The 14,788-nt window shown below is 34.6% G+C and overlaps 1 protein-coding gene across 6 annotated transcripts in view; it reads right to left on the bottom strand.

Moving 5' to 3' along the window:
• Positions 1-14,788, bottom strand: part of Atp2b1 (ATPase plasma membrane Ca2+ transporting 1) — a 105,849-nt gene that overhangs the window by 13,813 nt on the left and 77,248 nt on the right. For 5 of the 6 annotated variants that reach the window (XM_021725794.3, XM_078053032.1, XM_013358226.4 and 2 more), the window contains exons 11-18: positions 14,521-14,762; positions 11,883-12,120; positions 5,773-5,952; positions 5,066-5,153; positions 4,582-4,688; positions 1,763-1,954; positions 1,327-1,540; positions 708-919 (exon numbers count right to left, since the gene is read on the bottom strand). In XM_021725794.3, coding sequence (XP_021581469.1) covers positions 708-919; positions 1,327-1,540; positions 1,763-1,954; positions 4,582-4,688; positions 5,066-5,153; positions 5,773-5,952; positions 11,883-12,120; positions 14,521-14,762 — 1,473 coding nt within the window. The remainder of the gene's footprint in view (positions 1-707; positions 920-1,326; positions 1,541-1,762; positions 1,955-4,581; positions 4,689-5,065; positions 5,154-5,772; positions 5,953-11,882; positions 12,121-14,520; positions 14,763-14,788) is intronic. The other variant, XM_040280153.2, reaches the window with a different exon arrangement.

Here is a 14,788-nt window from a genome sequence, read left to right as displayed (position 1 = left end):
AGAAAAGCAACTTGTAAAGTTGTATGAAACATGGGCCAACCAAAGTGGTATACTCTTAGACATCTACTCTCCTTTCAAAGTAAAGTCCGTAAATACACATAAATAAAATTCATAATTCTTCTCTTCTTATTCTAAATGTCCTAAAGTAATGTATACGGGAATATTAAAGATCAAGTAACAAAATATTCGCTCTTCTGTGAGTTTGACAAGCTTTTCCTTGGCAATTAAGCAGATGTCAAATATTGAAATTAAAAAGAAAATTTCAGTAGATAACAGTAGTTAACATTGAAAATTTCTTGAAAATAGTAAAATTCCATTCTGTTAATTCCACCATATTTTAAAGTCAAGATTATTTGAACACTTACACAGATAGTGTCCCAAGTTTTGTTAGTAGTCCACTCAATAAGATTATAAGGATTTTGACAGTAAAGTCTAGATTTTCAGAGATAAAACTGAAATAATTTTCTTTTGTAAACCAAGACAATAATGTATCTAGTCAGTTGTGACTCTGACTTCTAAGAACAAGGGACCAAGTTTCCACATTTTATTGTACATCTTAGATAAACACGAAAACTACAGGCATCATCAAGGCAATATATAGAAGAACCACACACACATCTGAAATTATGTTCTACAACAAGGTACCTGTTTGCTGACTATCTCCCATGTAATAATCAGTTTTGAAACCATCTTTTCTAATTACCCACCTGTACCACAAAAGTGCCTAAAACAATTGTGCAGAAGATGGCATTATTAAAGATTCCTTCAAACACATTTCTTTCACCATGAATTTTCCGGGCATTTATTTCATTGAAAAGTTGCATCAGCACAAAGGTATTAAAAACAATAGTATAATGTTCCGAAGGTGGAGCATGCAAAGGAGCATTTCTTCCACTATCAATATCAAAAAACTTTTCTCCTGAAAGAATGAAAAATTTTTTTGTAATTACCATACAAAATCATAACATGTCAAGGAATTATGCAATAATACAAATTAGCCAGACTCTTTATTTGACCTGGAATGACAACTATTCTGTTTCATAGATGAGGACACTGAAGCCCCCAAACTATGCTGACATGCCAAGTTCAGACACATAAGTGGCAAAGCCAGGATAATAATGATGAAGATTCTTTGTCCCTCCCTACCCGGCATCACACTACCTCCCCAAATTTACCAAGCACTCCCTGCTGAGAAATTAAAAATAAATAGGGAGTCAGGAACAGAACTCAAACTCAAAAAAATTTTTAACACTAAAACATGTTGAATGTTATTAACATGGATTCGAAAAAATTAACTGAAGCTTAATTAAGACACTGAATCCTTACCAGCAAATAAGAGTGTAAAAACTACTACAAGTTGGTAGAATGCATGACCCAAAATATTCTTCATCATTGTGCGTGAGATGAGAGGCTTATTTCTACCATAAGGTTTCCGAAGCAAGAGGGATTCAGTGGGTGGTTCCGTTGCCAGAGCCAAGGAAGCAAGTGTATCCATTATGAGGTTTACCCACAGCATCTGCACAGCCTTAAGCGGTGAATCCTAGAAAAGATATGTTTCCTAATAGACATTCACAACTGTTTAGGGACTCAGAAATTCTCAGGAAGCCTTTAGGATTTAAAAACTTAAGGAACAGAATAGGATCACATTTTTTATGATAATTAACCTAAATATTAAGTTTCAGCTTATTTAAATACTTAAATACTTTAAAAAAAGTTTTTTGCTTTAAAATAAGCAAGTTATAATAAATAAATCATCACCTACTTGAGTAATACAAGCTCCCGTGAAAGCAACAATGACTGCTACTACATTTACAGTAAGTTGGAACTGAAGGAATTTTGAGATGCTGTCATAGACATTTCGTCCCCACATAACTGCCTTAACAATGCTTGTAAAGTTGTCATCTGTGAGAATAATATCAGATGCTTCTTTAGCTACGTCAGTTCCAGCAATACCCTGTTTAAGAAAAAAAAATCTGTTAATTAGATTAATTATTTAGAATATAATTCTTATATACTCAAATGAGTAGTATAAAATAAATAAAAATTTGCCATTATACTTAACAGTGACTTAAGAGTCAGGCTAGAAGAAGGTATTATAGATGTCTGGCTTAGCAGAAATCAAACAAAGAGGGAAGTATGGAAAATAAAATTCAAAGTAAGGTTAAAAACAGAAGAATGAACAAAGGCAGTACCCAAGTTCCTTCCAAAGGAACCCAAGTTCCTTCCAAAGACTGAATGAAAAAGTATATTAAAAAAAATAATAACCAATGAAGACAAAATTAGAGGGATACAAGATTTTGCCAAAAAAACTCTTACAGACTGGAGGGCTGGAGTTGTGGCTCAGTGGTACAGTGCCTGTCTAGTATGTGTGAGGCACTGGGTTTGATTCTCAGCACCAAATATAAATAAAGAAAATAAAGGTTCATCAGCAACTAATAAAATGTTTAAAAAAACACCTTACAGACTGAAAATGGATAAACAAATGGTAAATAACTCAGCAGACTAAAAAAAGCTGAATCTGAAGCCAATGGTAGGGACAGCAGAAAAGCAGTCCTGTTTCTGATAGTATGAAATCTTTCTATCAGGCTCAGGAAGTACCAGGTTGCACTTGTAGGGGTAAAGGCAGGAATGAAAATAGAGAATCTCTTTAAATATCTACTGAAGAAACACTCAACTTCTAATAGTAACAACGTTGTCAACAGCAGAAAGGGATATGTTAATATACTGCATATTAATAAAAATGAACTACAGCTAAATACGTAAATTCTAGAGACAAAGTGCTAAATAAAAGATGATGAACTCCGATCATTCTGTACAACATTCAAAAACAGGCAAAAATAATGATCTTAAGGACACTGGTTATCTTTGCAGAGAGATAGAGTTGACTGGAGTGTCTGGGATATAGGTACTGTTCTATTTCTTGCCTATATAGAACAGGTATGTTCACTTGTGTTCAGTTGTATTCTTATGATTTAGGCACTTTTCTGTATTGGTGTTAGTAAAATTTTAAAAAGGCAGTTTGATCCTCAGAGGCCTTTCCCAAATCCATGTGACAGGCAGTTTGCCATTCCCTCTGCAATGCCAGATTAAACACGTCAAGAGGTAAAATAGGGATTTCTCTAAGTAGGAAAGAGTGGTTTCAAGTCTGAGCTGCTAAGCACTTACTCTTTCCTCTTTATTTTGGAGATAAATTTAGACTTTTGATGAATTATCATTAAAAAAAGTGGTAAATTTGAATCTAAAACCTTCAGAGCTTAAAAACACAAACAGACCAGTCATTGTGCTATACTTTTGTTTGCATTACTGTATTTATCCACATTTATTAAAGCCCAGGCTATCTGTCACATACTCAAGTTTTGGAAAGAAAGCTTTTTTCTTTCTTTTTTTCTTAAAATGTATCCTACGTAGTTTTCTGGTCACTGTCAGATAAAAGCAGCAATAAGAATACTACTCAATGGCTCAATGCCCAGCTGCTGTAGTTAGTGATTCTGTTTGCCTGGAGTACAAGGCAGAGCACCTAACTATTTCTTCTTCAGTGACTCTTCACAAGTCTTCAAAAGATCATTCCAAAGCAGCTGCCTATGAATTTGGGACATGGCAGGGTAAGGATCTCTGGATGCAATCTTTTTTGGTTGAAGAAAATTTACCAATATAATTTCCTTTTACTATCTCTCTCACACCTGTTGAAAGGCTGCCAGGGTGGTAAGTCTTCTTCTAAATCTCTATTTTAGCAAAAAAAATATCAGAGGGACAAATCATGTAAACATACTGGTGCACACAAACATTCTCTCATCTAAAACTTTAGGGCCAGATTTTGTTTCAGAATTCAAAGTGTTCCATATGCTAGATAATAAGGCACATATCTCATATCACAAAATTTCCCAAAGAGTTAAGCAACATTAACACATTAAAATTTCTACAATGGCTATATATATTCATGCTAATGGGACAAATAATAGCCCTACATCAATTCAGAACAGACTTTATAAGTCAAACACAAAATTTTTAAATGAAATGTGAAAAATGACCAGGCAGCCAATTAGGGCAAAAAAATTCAGTTTTCTTATAGTTTTGGATTTGAGAATTGTGATTATTAATCAGTATTTTCCAAAACTAAAGAAAAAATACTTAAATTGAGGATATGGGGGGAAACAAGAATTTTTTTAATCAAAAAAGATTTTATGTATATGTAAAAAAGACAACATTCTATTATTCTTTAAAATTTAAAAGACCCTTAAGTATATTTTTAATGTAAATGTACATCTGTTTTAAGCTTGTGTTCTGATTGAGAAGGTTGCTATATAAGGTTCAGATGACATGAGAGAAGACAACTTACAGAGTACAAGGTAAATTTATGACATTATTTCAGTTGTCCAAAGAAATCATCTAACCAGATTTCATGGCATCAAATAAAGCTAGTGTATAAACTAATTAGACTTACAAATCAATTTAGGTTTACCGATTATCCCTCAAACTAATCTTGAGGGACAGCATTTAGAATCAATAGTAATACAGTCAACAAACAAGCAAACAACACAGCTAGCAAATTACATCTGAATACTTGAATAAGTTAATTCCTACCATTGCAAATCCAACATCTGCTTTCTTTAATGCTGGGCCATCATTTGTACCATCACCAGTTACAGCTACAACTTGGCGTTGTTCTGAGACAGTGCTGTCGATTATACCTTAAATAAAAGTAAATATTTGTGCTATAAAAACATTTTCTTTAATTAATAAGGTGATTTGGCAGAATATCCTGACTATCCTGACTGGTCAGTTTTATAGTCTCAAGGTTAAAAATACATAATTAAACAAACACAGAAATGGAAACTGCTGGGATGTTGAACAAGGATCAACTCAAGAAACTAAGGTTACATTAGGAGCAATATCCTGTTTTAATCAGAAGATAAACACAATTCACATAAGATATCAAAAGAAAATGTATTTAAATTTTATTGGAAAATATGAGACTCAATCTAATATTCCCTATCTATTACTATTTTTGGAAGCAAAACATATTTCTGTATTAAGAAATTGTGAAATAATTGTAAAATCTACTTACCTTTAACAAGAGTATGTTTGTCAGTAGGAGATGATCTTGCAAGTACTCGAAGCTTTGGCCAAATCTTGTCTATTCGCTCTTGCTCAATCTATAAAATTTTATCAAAGTTAAAACCTAGTTCCATAATTCTAAATTAGCTATCTACCATTATTCATCAGTGTTCTCAAAAGTACAGAGCAATTGCATCAGAAACTCCTAGGAACTTCTTAGAAATGCAAATTCTTGGGCATGGCCCAGGTTTATCTCATCAAATACTCGGTAGTGACTTCAATCGATACAAACTCAAGTTTGAGAATTCTTACTATATATAAGATCAAAATTTTTAAATTTTGCCCACTGTCTATAAAACTGGAACTTCCTTAATGTGAAAAGTTCTGAGTTTGGAGTCCCCTAAAATATGTCCACATCAGCCTTTCCAAACCCATCTCCCTTTACTCCCTTGCATATATTGTACTTCGGAAACTGGTCTTGACTCAAAGCAACTACTTTGATAAAGCATAATAGCAACATATGCTCATTCCCACTAGGACCAATTTCTTTATCACCCCTTTCATCTAGAATGCTAGTTTTTTGCTTCTTAAGATGTGGACAGCATTTATTCATGTACAGTGCCTAATATATACTTCATAGTCAATATGTATTTGTTGAATGAAATTCTTAATATACAAGTTAATCAACTAAAAAACTTAAAAAAAAAAAATCCTTACCTCTCCCTTTTCATTTCGTATTCTTCGGTTAAAATCTTTACCTTCCAAGCATAGGAAATCTTCCCCAGGATGTAAAATACCACATTTGGTAGCAATAGCCCGAGCAGTATTAATATTATCACCAGTGACCATCCGTACAGTAATTCCAGCCCTCTGACATTTTTTAATTGCATCTGGTACCTAGTTTATATAGGGAAAAAAAATCACATTACAATAGAAAATTAGTATTTCCAAAGTAGGGGGAACACTAAACAAATATATAGTAGGTAGTGTACAATCCCACAACTAATGACAATTTTAATTTCATCTCGAGATATTCAGTATTTCTTAAATTATTCCCAATAATCTCTTCTTTCCTATTCTACAACTGCAATCTTAGTTTGGGCTTCATTTTCAATTGCCATCATTCCTAATTTGTTTGCACTACTTATCTACCAAAAGCTTTTAAAAGCACCTTTTCCCCCTGACAATCAAAAAACTATTCCTTTCTGGTTGGCTTTTCACTGCCCACATCACACCTGAGTTGGTGTTCTTTACAGTATCTTGTTTTTCCCTTCCCAATTCATATTTGTTAAGGAAATATGTCACCTACTCCCATATAATTTGTGTGCTAAAGAATTTCAAATCTACATCCTTCCGTCATCTCACTTTGAGAGGGAATCACGGTGTCACCTGAAAAGTGGGTATCAGAATTTGAGTGTGTAAAAAGACACCATCTTTTCTAAACTTACCTACAGAAGCCTAAGTCATCTGTACCTCCTCTTCCATGCATCCCTTAAGGATCAATATAACTCCTATGGATTCTTCCCAAACCTCCCTTGTATCATGTTCCCAGTGCTTACTGCCTGAGTTACTGCAATTGCTTTTAAATTGGTATCACTGCCTTTATGCTGTTCCATATATACTTTATTCTTTTTTTAACACACCAATATGCTTCCTTAAAAATACATGATTCCTCAGCTGCTACACATATACCACAAAATTCTTAGTACAACTGAGTATCACAGTTGAGCTTCAGAATATTTTTCTAGATCCATCTAAAATTTTCTCTATTATACACAAGTTGTTAGATGAACAGTTTATAAAATTATTTCTGTGCCTGTGCAACTACATTCCTTTTGCCTAGAAAATCCTTTCTGGCTGGGCATGGTGGAACACACCTGTAATCCCAGCTGAGGCAGGAGGATCAAGGCCAGCTTCAGAACTTAGCGAGGCCCTAAGCAACTCAGTGAGACTGGTATCAAAATAAAAAAAAAAAAAGGGCTGAGGATGTGGCTCAGTGTTTAAGTGCCTTGAATCCCTGGTACAGAAAATAAACCACATCCTTTCTGGCTCTAACTGGAAAATCCATACTGATCCTACCAGGGCTTGAGATTGCAAAAATTCAAATAGCTACAGGGCCATGCTGGTAATATCGACAAGGAAAACATGTTGAAAATGACAAACCCAAGAAAAATGTTAATGAAAGAGCTACTCAATTCTAGTCTATTTTACCATGGTGAAATGAGAACTCAACATTAACAGAACTTAAGATTTCAAGAGAAAGGAGACACATTCTAATTTTGTATATAATCTCTCAATACTTAATGATTTTTATACACATACAGATATCCAAAGATAACTTGACAGAATACTAAATTAGGTCTGCAGACTCCCTATTTGTGATTTCTATTCTAAATCCAGTTTAAATGTAACTTCTCTGAGAGCTTCCTTGGTCTACATACCTAGACAAAAGTGTGTCTTCTTATTACAGACTTGTTATAAGTCATTGCATCATATTATAGATACTCATTTGTCGAGTCCTCTGCAAGTCAATGAGCTTCTTGAAGGAGGATCCTTACCACATCTTTGCATCACAATTTAGTCCATTTATTTAACAAAGAAGTGTATGGCATATAACCAAAGCTTAACATTCATGCAGCTACTAAATTACATATTGTTGGAGAAACAGTCATCACTGGGGCATTCTTCAAGGTGGGGGTGGAAGGTAAGGGGGCACAATTCTAGACAGGGTTCCACAGGAACAATGTCTTAAAAAACATATGCAATTTAATTACTAGCAACTTAAATATGTATAAGCTTAAAGATTATAACCCTAGCAGTTCCTCAGGCTGACATATTAGGATCACGAGCTCAAAGCCAGCTCCAGCAATGGTGAGGCGCTATGCAACTCAGTGACACCCTGTCTCTAAATAAAATACAAAATAGGGCTGGGGATGTGACTCAATGGTCAAGAGTTCCTGAACTCAATCTCTGGTACCTCTCCCCCCACCCCCAAATTCCTTCCACTCTGTCTCAATTCTCAATCATTCAAATCACTGAAGGGAAATCACATATATTCATACAAACTAATATTACTGTATGCCTGACACTGTGCTAGGTCTTAGTGATGGAGTAATGAATTAAAGGAAATAGGCTGCTCAAACTCTTTTAAAATCAGTATTGGATTTTAAAAACATTAGGTTACCAAGCCAGATGCAATGGTGCAACCTTTAATCCTAGCTATGTGAGAGGCTAAGGAAAGAGTTTGTGGGCAACTTAGTAAGATGCTGTCTCAAAATAAAAACTATAAGGACTGGGACTATGGTTCAGTAGAAGAGCACCTCTAAGTTCAATCCCCAGTACTGTAAAAAACAAACCAAAAACACATTAGCTGTATAAATGCATATAAAAGATCTCCTGACATCTCATTGGAGGTAAGATGTATCTTAAATTTGCATATCTAAGTAGTCACTGATTAGGAAGTATCTAGGTATCAATGATTAAGAGGGACACACTAGTCTTGGGTTAAGCTTTGTGGCAAATAGTATTTAAGAAAGGTAGAGAGTACAATAGTGGTTGCCAGGGGCTAGGGAAGTTACGGCAGAGAGCAAAAGGGAGATCTTGGTTAAAAATATAATTATAGTGAGATAAGATGAACATGTTTAAAGTATCCAGATTGGTAATTACATAGCCAGAAAATATAAAAGTGTTTCCCTGAGGTTGGAGAGAAATGGGGAATGGCTACTGACAATTAGAGAGTGTAATTTTTGGATAATGAAAATGTCTACAACTGATTGTAGTGATGGCTGCAGAACTCTGAGCATACTAAGAACCATTAGGACATATAATTTAAATGGGTGAAGTGTGTAATATATGAATTTTATCTCAATAAAGCTGTTTAAAGAAACAAAAGCAAACTAGTATTTACTGACTACTAATCACCAAATACTTCCAATTTAAAAATTCAGACACTACCTCCACTTTTACAGATAAGGAACTGAAGGAAGGCTAAGTATCTTATTCAAGTACCTTTGCATATGCAAGAACACTGGATTTGTTCTAGATACCTAATTAAAGATCCTCTACACCAAAACTGCACAGCCTAGAATAACCACTCAAATAAAGCCGTTTCATATTAGTCATATTTTAATATAAAAGTACTCATCTTATTTTGTGATACTGAAAGAAAAAAAAAGTGTTTCTTACATATTCAAAAAATAAAACAATAGGGCTGGGGTTGTGGCTCAGCGAGTGTTCGCCTAGCAAGTGTGAGGCCCTGGGTTCGATCCTCAGCACCACATAAAAATAAATAAAATAAAGGTATCGTGCCCAACTACAACTAGAAAAATAAATAAATAAATAAATAAGTAAGTAAGTAAATAAATAAATTTTCCATCAATCCAAATGCTAAGAGCATAACAGGCTTTCCCAAAGTTATAGACGTCCTGATTTAATATATATATTAGGTTAAGATTTAAATACAAGCCAATGTATAAAACTATATATGTTTTTCCTGAGATCAAAAGTTGCCAAACATTATACAGCTGAATGAAACTCTAAAACCTAAAGCTGAATTTATCTTGATCTCTCAAAAGGCTGTGTCTTCTGATTCTCTTATAACACTGGTAACACCCTCTACCACCCACCAAATACTGCAAGAGAGAGCCTATCTCCTCTTCCCTATCAAGACTTCTAGTTGTGAGGCATTAAGGCCTCTCTTCTGCTACACATTTTCCCCAGGAGATTCCTTTTAGCTTATAAATAATTATTCCACCCTAGACCTCTTTGTGACTCCGACATCCAAATGCCTGCCTGATACACATTTGGATATTTCATATACTTCAATGATACTGAAAACATCATACACAAATGCAGTATATTCATTCCTACTGGACCACCTCCATTTACTTTGAAATCATCCCTCTATTATCATCTTTTCACAACTGTAGTCTAAGTCATGAACATTTATTGTCTGGGATCACTGCAATAATCTTAATGGCTTTCCTCTGCTTCTATTTCTCTTTAATCTCTTTCTTATACAGTATTCAACAATACAATTCAAAGAGGTGCAATAATCTCTTTCTTATACCGTATTTTAACAATATATGTCATGTTACTTCCCAACTTGAACTTGAATTTTAGAATGAAATTCGCAGAACTTACATCCTAGTAATGCTGAAGATATCTCATCTCCCCATTTTTCACTCTGCCAGCCACACTCCTTTCTATTTTTTAAAAATCCCTCAATACTTTTTCTCACCTTCAGGTCCCTGCATTTTCTGCTATTTGTCTGGAATGTTCCTCTTGTAGTTATTTATTTGCTTGGCTAATTGTGAGCCATCAGATCTCAACTCAAATTCTCAATGCAGTCTCTCTCAGTTACCTTATTTCATCACCCAGTGTGCATCCTTTATAGCCCTTAATACACTTGTAATCATCTTATTTTACATCACATTTCCACCCTTACCCTCAGCTCTCCCCACCGCATGCCACCCAGAATGTAAGGCCTAGTAGGTATTTAGTGGTATTTCTCAGTTTTGTTTTGTCTTTTTTTTTTTTTTTTTAATCCTAAATCTCTCCCTTGGCATACAGTCCATATATAATCATTCTACCTATTTGGTTGTCTTCTTTCTCCAGAATATAAATTTCATGACTACTTTGTTCACTGAAGTACTTACAGTTCCTAAAACAGTGCCTGCCACTATACATTAAGGTTTGAATTAATTGGTTGGCAGTTACTGAACAAAAGCAGTTTTGCACTAGTGCTTTTACTTGTGTTGCTTATTTATCTGAATATACTTAACTGCTCTCTCTTGGTTTAGCTAATGTCTCCTGATCCTTTAAGACTCCAATCAGGTAATTAACCTCTAGGAAGTCTTACCTAACCCCTCCAGTGGGTAACAGAGTTTAGTGTTCTTTTAAGCACATATTTTAGACAAAGTTGGGATTTGAAAATTCTATGTCAATGATTTAGAGCTCTATAAATCCCAACTGTTTTATCTGTCAATGAGAGTAATAATACACCACATAGAGGTGAACACTAAAGGAAATAATACATGTAAAACACTTGCCATAGTACTAGGCACACAGGGAGACCTCAATAGACTAGGTTGAGAGGTCACATTCTCTGCTCATACAACAGGCTCTGTATGTACCCAGCCATGTACAAACAGCCTCAGTCAGAACATGTTTGTCCGCTCTCACTCAAGACAGTGACTTCTTTGAGGCTAGGGATCACATTTCTAAACTTCTAATGTTGTTAATGCCTAGGTTTATAAACCTAGTTTATGTTCTATAAACTTTTAAGTGACTTAAAGGAAAAAAGCAAAATCTAGAGATGCATGCCATCTAATACAGAAGCCACTATCCAGATGTTTAAATTTCAATAAAAAATTCAGTTTTTCAGTTGTGCTGGCTATACTTCAAGAACTCAATCATCACAGGTAGTCAGTAGCTACTACACTGAACAACATACAGATAAAATATTTCTATCATCAAAGAAAATTCTACTGGACAATGATGGTTCAGAGATTGTGAGAACAAATCACTTAAGGGCATCAATCATTAATTTAACACAAGTGCCAATTGAAAAACCTACTCAGTTCAAAGCACTGTGCTAGGTTATGGTGCTATAAATACACAGGATTCCAGAAAGAAGCTGTCTAATTATACACCATAAAAAGGATATCATATCATCATAAGCACTATTATTTCACTCATCTTGGGTTCACATAGAAAAAATAAAATCATAAACATCAAATTTTACTAGAAAGCTGGTTACACTTAGTGCCTTGAGTCTCTATAGTTAAAAAGATTCTGCACATGCAGAACACAGAATGTTTCACCACCTCAGGTCTCACAGGATCTTCAATGCCCACAACAGCAATGCATGTAAGGCCGGTGACAATATCATTTTCATTATCCCACTCTGGTTCTGGTTCTCCTGCTGGAAAATCTCTGAATGCAAGACATATGGTTCTCAAGCCTTCTGATGCCATCGGTTCAATCACAGTTTTTACAATATCATCACGATCCCTTGGTCTGAATACTTTTGCCTCACCATTAGCACTCAAGATTTTGAAACACCTAAAAGGAAATGTTGAATCCAAACATCAATAATTAACAAAAATAATGGTTAATGCCATTTAAGTGAACTGGAAGGGCGAGAAATCATGGGATCTGATATCTGGAATTTAGGGAATTACAAATGTTGCATTTTATAGACTCAAGTCATATTTGCTTTTCCCTTTTTAAAACAGTTCTAAACCTGCATGGTTCTCTACTTTATCAGTTACTACATTCTTTAAGGCTCTTTTAGAAACTATTCTGTTAAGTTTTCATAAATTCTGACTTGCAAAATAGAATAAACTCTACACTTGGCCATTTTGGTACAAAACTAAACATTACTTTTATTTAACACAAAAATAAAATAATTTCTTCTTTTAAGGTAAAAGGCCAAGTTCATTCAACCCCTTACCTGAGAGGCTGTTTCTTCACCTATATTGTTTTAACCATAAAAGAAAACAAAGTCCTACTGTTAAAATAATCAAATAAGCATTCCACTGGGGAGGGGGGAGGGGAAGAGAGGAAGAGAGAGAGAGAGAGAGAGAGAGAGAGAAAATATGAATGAGAATGCCAAAATAGTTTCATTTTCAGTGAAACTAAGTACAATCTTTTTTTTTTTTTTTAATTGGGTAGTAAGATCAGAACACCTCTTTATACCTGTCTCCCTTAGTAGTGCCACTTCATCCTGCTTCTATGGAAGTGTTTCCCAAATCCACATTTTCTGAAACTTTCTATCACATACAGATGTTATGTGAATACTTTAAGCTTAATGCATGGAGGGCTGGAAGTCACCACCTCACTGCCTATGTAATAGGATCAACATTACCCAAACTACTGAGATAAGTCTAAATTTCACTTACTTCTTCATCCTCTAGGTACTATCGGCTTCTAAGTCCTACATATCTTTCTTTTGAATAGTCTAAATGTCTGCTCCTTTCTATTCCACTTGCTACTATGCTCTTTTGCCTCTTCTAGCTAGAGCTATTACAATACCAATAGCCCTTCACTGGTATCTGTCTCCAGTCCATTCTTTCCCCCCAGCCCACCTTATCCTTTGAAGGAAGAATTATTTTCAATCACAGGTTTGATCATTCTACTATTTAATGAGAAAAAACTTCAGTTGCATTATCTGGCCTAATTAAGTTTTAACTGCTCAGCCTAATATATAAGTCTCTAACAAAATGTAAACATTGCTGTGGGAACTTTTATAGTGTACACTCACTATACATTATGCTCCCCAACAGACATTTTATTTGTATTTTTTTACTTTACTGTCACAGATTTGGTGGTCATCATCCCTTTTTCCAATGTAGGAAAGTGGAAGGTAAGAGGAAAATCTGACCTAGATTCCAAAGCTAATTAGTTGTAAAGGAAAGATCAAAATCTGGTTAGTTCTGATTTAAAAATCTCTCCTTTACCATTTATCTACTACTAAGCAAGCTAGGAATGAGATTTCTAACCCTTCACACTGAAATTGAATAACTAAGCCTACCACGGAGGGAACAAAGCTTCGTGTGATCAATGTGCCAAAGGATCATCCCACTCTTCTGCTGAGCTACACAGCTATGTATTCCCTTAACATCCTTGGCATATTCTCATTGTCTTTCCTATGCTGTGGCTTCCTTCACCTAGATGTTGTTACTTCACACCAAAACCTATCTTAAATGCCACATCTCTCATCCTGAAATTTTCACTCATTTATCATATACCGTTCTTTCAGTTATTTATTTATATACTTTTTTCAGACCCTTTAGACTACACTCTGCCAAGTGTTTACTAAGAAAACAGTAGATTATAACCCAAATACAAGCAAACTAGAAGTAGTAATATTTTAAATGCTGTGATTTCAAATGAATTACAATTTTCAAAAAAAAATTTTTTTAAACAGTCTCTATTGGAATATAAGAAGCCAAAATTAATTTCAACACCTGTAGTAATAGATAAACATTAGGGAAATTATAAGAAAATATGAAATGTCAAAATGAAAGCTTCTGGTCTGTAAAAGAACAGTAAGAAACAAGATTACAACACAAAATGAATGAGATATTTAAATATGACATTGCAACAGTAAAAGATAAAGGTCACTGTGATATAAAAGGGAAATTTTCATGATCTTATAAAACAATAGAATCAACATATCTAAGACCAAACATTAAAGTTTCTTTTATTAAATTTACCAGACTGAACACAATAGGCTTAATTTCCCTACAGCAAAATAGTAAGAAATAAGAGAAACTAGAGTGTGAAAATGGCAGAACACCACAGTGTAAGTACCTGGATAACATAAAGTAAGCTAAAGGGCTCTAAGATTCCATCAAGTGCCTGATACTCAAAAAAAGAAAACCATAAGAAAAACAACAGAGAAGGTTTTCTATAAAGCAAGGATAGGCAAAAGCTTATTCATCTAAGCATTTTACTTACTTTTTCAGAATTATCTCAGATGCACCCTTGCTGAATATTCGAAAACTTCCATCTGAATTTTTCAGGACAGTACTCATGGACTTCCTGACAGAATTGAAGGTATAGACTTTGTACAGTGCTTCTTCTGGTATTTCATTTCTAACATCCTGATAATCCCGTTTTAAATCCAAGAGAAATCCCAACAAGGCACATTCAGTTTTATTACCAACATGACGAGGTAATCCACCCTCTTTCTCTGGTGGCTTTAAGAGGAAAAGGATTAGAAGCT

This window comes from Ictidomys tridecemlineatus, chromosome 6 (genome assembly GCF_052094955.1).
Source record: "Ictidomys tridecemlineatus isolate mIctTri1 chromosome 6, mIctTri1.hap1, whole genome shotgun sequence".
Lineage (NCBI taxonomy): Eukaryota > Metazoa > Chordata > Mammalia > Rodentia > Sciuridae > Ictidomys > Ictidomys tridecemlineatus.
The sequence above is the reverse complement of the archived record's forward strand: the minus strand, read 5'-3'. Positions and strand labels throughout refer to the sequence as shown.